Source organism: Metopolophium dirhodum, chromosome 3 (genome assembly GCF_019925205.1).
Source record: "Metopolophium dirhodum isolate CAU chromosome 3, ASM1992520v1, whole genome shotgun sequence".
Taxonomy (NCBI): domain Eukaryota; kingdom Metazoa; phylum Arthropoda; class Insecta; order Hemiptera; family Aphididae; genus Metopolophium; species Metopolophium dirhodum.
In genome coordinates this window covers 39,357,760-39,364,740 of record NC_083562.1, presented here as the reverse complement: position 1 = coordinate 39,364,740, position 6,981 = coordinate 39,357,760, and the positions used below count along the sequence as shown (strand labels likewise).

Genomic DNA, 6,981 nt, shown 5'->3' with positions numbered 1-6,981 from the left:
TGAATTGTCGTATACACTAAACATAATCACTGAAAAAACCGAGGAAAAACCACAGAAACAAAACATAAAAACCAAATGAAAATAAACCACGGTAAAATCATAAAAATAAAAACAAAATTTGTATATTTTGTCATATTTATTAGACATTAGTTATAATTGTCTAATTACAAATGTAGCTCAATCATTAAACTGAAAAACTACCTAGTTAGATATACTCGTACTTATATCGTGCAGTTATTTAGGTAAATAAATGAAATACTGGAGAACATACAAATCAAAACAATATTGTATAATAGACAATAAAAGTATTACAAAATTTAAAATGTTGTTTTTATTTTCATAGCTTTTTTTCCTTCTACCCTTATACAGTTATATATTATAATTTAAAGTTATGTTATTTTCATCACATTTGCTAATTGCAGACTTAAGTAATTACTTAAGACTAACTACATTAATTTATCGACTATAACTTTGGGTACGGTTAAAAATATTATTGGCTTGCAATTCCGAACTCAAAAAATAAAATTTAAAATACTAGATGGATACATAAAAGTTTTAAATACAAGTAATACGAATACAAATTGTTATTTTGGAGTAATGATGCCAAATATAAATTTTGTTTCTACAACCATTACCTATCCCTTATTTTAACATAACAATTAGACCTAAGTAATTCTTTTTTCATACAAAAATAAGTTGTGTAAATTGTTCTCTAATTTCTCTGATTTTATAATTAAATTATAAACACAGTCTTTCTCGTGATTTGTAAAATACTTGAGAATATAGTTCCATAGTTATTATTCTGAAAAACCTTACTTATTTATTTGTTTACTTCTTTAGCTAAAATATTTTGCAACCTTGTTCCAATTAAAAATTATATAAAATTCTTTATCATACACGAGCATTAAAAATGATCTATTACTTATACAGAGTACTTACAAAGTTAAAAATCTATATAGGTATACATAACCATTAACTTATCATCAAGTTATTTTATTGTTTATTTGTTAACCTATATCATTATGGCATTATGTATTAACATGAATACATATCATAAGATTTTAAATACACTTAATTTAGTAAAAAGCTTATAAAATTCTTAAACAATACATATAATAATAATACATAATATATTTGTTAAATAATACGATACGTACCTATCATTAATGTGCTAGATTACTCGTTTCTAATGACACTAATGTTATTAGTAAATTGTCGATAGCTTTTCTTTCAAACTCAAATTCCAATTGTGCAATGGATTTTAAATATTATTGTAGTTAATATAAAACGTTACATTTCATACAAATATAATCTTTTATTAAAATTGTATGGTTTGTAAAAATGTGAGTATATTATTATTATAAATTATAAACTATAATAATATTATTATTCATAATGTATATAATATTGCTTTCTACAAATAGATTTATTTCAGTTCCGATAACCTATATTATGACGTACATAAAATATTTTTAATTTGTTAATTTAGGTTGATGTACGATGATGTACTGGGGAGGGTTAAAAATTTAGTATACCAAAAGTGTATAGCAATAGCGATAACAATTAAAGAAAGTACAACAGTCAATATGTAATTTAATTATTGTGTTACCTTTAATCATATTGACACGATTGTTATGAGTGATTTACTATTCAAAAACTTTAATAATTTATGGTAGGTATCTTATTTAGTATAATATACACATTACAAAATATATGATTGTATTTTTGTATTTTGAATATATTTGTGAAAACATTCTGGGACTAAGGGTAAAAACTAAATTGTGCGTTACCTAAACTAGCCTAAATAAAATAAATAAAAATATACAAATTAATTTAAAAGTAACTGTACCAGTTAGATTGGGATTTCAATGAAAAATATATTTGTTTTGGATGCTTTAGAAGTTAGAACAATGCAAAATTAGGTAATTCATCAAAATATAATTTAAAGAAACGTAGTTTGGTTAGTGCAATGCCCACATTATAAAATATCTGAATGTAGAATTTAACATAATCTTATAAAAATAGTTTCATGTTTGTAAGTTTTGAATGAATAATATAGCATTAAATCAGGACAATGTTATTAATCGATAAAACCCACACAGATTAGTCATTTAAATTTTTATTGATAGAATCATTTAACTTCCAAAAATAGAAGTTAAAATTAGATTTTATAGTAAAACATTTAGAAAGTTTTTTTAGAGAAATTTTTCTTAATTTTTAGGGCACTTAGTAATAATCTGCAAGGACAAATTGTATATTATTTTAGTATTCGTTTAAATGCTTCCATAATCCATTTACTAACTGTATAGAAAACGGGCAATCACTATTTTATGGACAGGTAAACACCGACTTACTATAATTAATAATTATTATCATTATAAAATTTTATATTTTTATCCACGATTAGATTTGTTCAATACTACCTATATAATAATATTACATAACATAAACAAATAAGCAGATGGTATTAACTAAATATAATGCCTATATTAATTAGTTTACACGTTATTCACAAAAAGGATTCACCGATAAGTAATAAACTCATAATATAAATACCATATGAACGTCAAATGCTCACAGTAATTAATACAATGTTTATATAATTTGCTCGGTTTATCATTATTTAGTATTATTATGATTTATCAGATTATGTAACTAACAGACATCTATAGATATTTTATATTATTATTTATTTACTGTTTTTTTTTTAGTAGAAATTATAAAAAATAACAAATATATAACTATATAAGTACCTAGGTATTACACTCAGTTAGTCAGTTATGAAATGTAATAATTTCAATGTCCTTGTAGTTACAAATGACAATAGATACTTACATAAGAGATATGCAAGACAGTGTGGATATTTTATATTATATTATTTATATTGTTATTACTTATTGTTAATACGGTAGCCGGGAAGTTGAATTAATATTATAAAATTACAACGAAATAACTAAAACCGTTATTCTTGGTTATTTAATATGTGATTTCGTCCAAATTTGAACATAACATAACTATCTAGGTATAAAAAGTCTGTTTTATATTTTTGAGATATTTTGGTTCCAGAATAACTTACTTATGAGGAACCTTGTTTTAAATTTTCAATCCTAAGCTATAAAAGTTGAAAATTTTATACATTTTTAACTACAAAATCATTCTTAAATTTTAAATTTGATAAATGTTGTCAAAATTCGAACTTAAAATGCTAAAAAAAAAAATGTGACTATGTATTTTTAATATTTTTCGACTGCTATTGGGACAATATATTAGGAGCCTTGTATTGAATTGCCAACCTTTTTAATCAAACAAATAAAAATTTTATTGACAATTATCGAAAAAAAAAACTGACTATGTCCGTATTTCCATAATCAGCTCAAAGTGATTCAAAATAATTTGAAAGTCTTATGGTGTATAGAAAATGCTAATATAAACATTCAGTGAAAATTTCATGTATTTACGGTCATTTGTTTATAGTTACATCAAAAACCAAAATTTTGTCAAAAACAGATTTTGAGTAAAAATTCCCGTTTTTCCTTAATTTTTTTTTTCTTTTTCCCGGCGATTTTGGAAACTACTGGGAATTTTAAATTTTTACCTCACCTACGCACCAACTAGATTCACTTTCCCATCGCACAAAATACTTAAGTTTAAAACCAAAGCATTATTTCGACTACTTATCATGTACAGACAGGCCCGGCGTTAGGGGGGGGGGGGGTGTGGGGGGGTGCAATACCCCCCCACCAACGAATAACCCAATTATATAGTCGGCATATATAGACATACGCTGAATAAAATTAAATAGTCGGCAATAATTTGAACTATAGAACTAGATTGCGCTAGCCGCTAGTTGGTATTACAAAAACATTTTTCGTGTACGGCTACGGCTACAATTCCCGAATCATAGGGCAACGAATGTATTTATAGCCGTAGTCGGAATATACGTACGTCGTTATCTTAGTCTTAGATATTTGATTTGATTTATTGATTATTGTTGTGATCGACGATCGTACTTCACCGCTACAATAGTACAATATATTATAATTGATAATAAATAATAAAGATTGTCGACAATTGCCTATTGCTATTCTGTACTTCTGTGTTCTGTAGTTCTGTGATGACTGTGAGAGTGTTATACCGAGTTGACTTAACACAGTTTATTTATTCGTTTGTGTTTTATTAATTTGTTCGTTATGAATTGCACAAATACGAAAAAAAGAAAACGAACGAAATTAGAATGTTTGGCATGTGAAGGTATATTTGATGATGATTATAGAAAGAAACATGAAACTAAACAACATGAGGGTAAAAGAGTTTTAGTGAAGCATGTTGGAGCCCCAGAAAATCCATTTATAGCTGCAGCTAGGCTAAAGCAAGTGACAGAATCGGTAAGTGTTAACTTTTTTCATTGTAAAAAAAAAATAATAAACTTTTTAAATATAAAAATATGCTTTGAGATTTTTTGTGTAATTGTGTTTATAACATAATAGTGACTCATTCAAATTTTTTTTAAAGGATTCGCTTCAAACTACAGAATTACACTTTGAAGAAATTATCACCGAGGATAGAAAACACTCCGTAATCTTTCAAAAACTTGATGGACAGCGCGTGCGGAATCTATAAAAGCTGTGTGGGTTTCATTTGAAATAATAATTGAAACTTTACAGGAGATAATTAATTTGCAAAACATGGACAAAAATACACGAAATCAAGCACTAGGACTTGTAAAAAAACTTCTTTCATTTGACTTCGTTGTTTCCTTATTTTTCATGAAAAATATAATGTACAAGACCAAAATATTAACGGAAAAACTTGAAGCTACTGAATTGAACATACTTGATGCTTTAATGTTGATTGATTATTCAATAAGTAGCTTAAATGAAATGAACAGCGATGATACAGCAACGAACAACCTAGTAAGCAGTGCAATAACATTTTCTGAACAGTTAGGTATTGATCCAGTGTCAGATTTTAATCGCCATCATCGGAAAAGACTTTTGCCAAAAAGAATTGACCAAAATCCAAACACACAGTGTTCGATTGATTTACCTACTTTTTATCGAGTAGAATTTAAAAAAGTTCTAAATACTTTGATTGTTTTATTGAATGAACATCTAAAAAAATCTTTGGTGACATTTGAACCAATGATTACTTTGTTTAAAATGCCATGGAAACAAATTTGTTCAACAGAAAATGTAAAAAAAGTAATCGAACTATTTCCACCGGGATGCAAAGATTTTAAAATGAATGACTATGACGGAGTGATTGCCGAATTGAAAGTTTTAGATCACCAGTGTAACGTGAAAAAATTGGATAGCTTGACAAAAATATTTAAATTATCTGAAGATTGTAAAACTTGTTTGCCAACTGCAAACAAGCTATGCAGGCTAGTACTTACAGCTCCCGTAAGTACTGCTTCAAACGAACGTGCTTTCAGTAAACTGAAAATCGTTAAAAACTATTTACGATCGACTATGGGAGCAGATCGTCTTCAACATTTAATGTTACTTTTTAGTAACAAAGATATTTTGGATTCTATAGATTTAAAAAGTTCAGTGAAATCATGGTCACTATTAAAGGAGAAAAGGATTAAAATTTAATTTATTCAACTACCCACCTATTTACAATGTTGAAGTTGTTGTATTTTTATATAATATGAATAATATGATATTATAATTTGTATTCTATTGTTTAACTTTGTTAATATCCAATAAATTATTAAGACACCAATTATTGACTCTCTTTTACACACGCGTTATATTACAAATTTTGCGTTTAGTATGTATTTCACTCTAGTATCTATTATTTTAAAAATTAGAGTAAATTGATCAATAATTTAATTTAATTAAATAAAAAAATTGATTATTTTGAACGCAAAAATTTGCCATGTTATTTGCGTGTAAGACAGTCGACCAAGACAACACTTATGGTTCATGTTTATGAATGTAGTCGGCAAATTCGTATATTTATACCCCCCCATCAATATTTGCTAGCGCCGGCCCTGTGTACAGACACAAAAAAAATAAACACATCATTGTGAAATGAATACATTCATCGCTCCGCTCATAATCTAAAATATATAAATATAATTTCTCCCGTGAAAATGAGATAAACAAATTTAATTTTAGAACAAATCGACATTATTTTTGTTTAGTTCGTAAATTTGTGTTTTGTTCTTATTTAAATCGTGATTAGACTAATGACCAAAGACCTTAAAATATTTGCAACGGAGAAACAAGTCAGTAACCCTTGCAATAGGTATATATTTTATGATGACAATTGACAAACAATTGTTTCAGCTCGGTAATCATAATAAATTTCGATTCATTTATAAAACACAATAATAGGTGTAAATTATGTACAATACCATACGTGGTTTGAGTCAAACACAAGAATTCTATTGTCATAACAAAATTATTATTGTTTCTTTAAATCTTATCGGGATGAAAATGAAAAAAATGTCAAAAATATTTTTTTGTCAATTTTTGTTTGGTTTTGAAAGTGATCAATTTTTATTACTCTCGTGGAATGACAGAACGCAAAATGTATTATAATATTTTATACCAAATCGACAGAGTTATTTTTTTATTTGTTGACAGTTCGTGCCTTCGTGGAAACGTATATAATATCATACTATACTAGGATATCTTGACGACTTCACCAAAGAATCCAGTTTGAAAATTCGACGAAAATGTACACTAAAAAAATAACATACAAATTACATTTTAACGTGAAAGGATTATTTCGTCGTAAGATAATATCGCGCGCTGTGGCATTAAATTTAACATAAAATTATTAACAACCTAATGACATTTTTTTCGACATAGTATCGAATGACTCATTGTCGCGTTCTGTTTAATTACGATAACGATGTGACTATGCACACTCTTAGGAGTAGGACAGATGAATAACACAACGTCGTTGACATGAAAAAACCTTCTATGTGCAAAATTTACAATTTTGAGATATGGGTATCCCTGAATT

General features: G+C 26.9%; 1 protein-coding gene across 1 annotated transcript; it reads left to right on the top strand.

Moving 5' to 3' along the window:
* The first annotated feature begins 4,685 nt into the window (after positions 1 to 4,685).
* On the top strand, positions 4,686 to 5,597 carry LOC132940695 (uncharacterized). Its single transcript, XM_061008400.1, has one exon. The coding sequence runs from the start codon at positions 4,686 to 4,688 to the stop codon at positions 5,595 to 5,597; it is 912 nt and encodes a 303-aa protein (XP_060864383.1).
* Positions 5,598 to 6,981: the final 1,384 nt, after the last annotated feature.

What these genes read in the sequence shown, in the direction of transcription:
- LOC132940695 (XM_061008400.1), top strand. Translation starts at nt 4,686, where the DNA reads ATGGACAAAAATACACGAAATCAAGCACTAGGACTTGTAAAAAAACTT.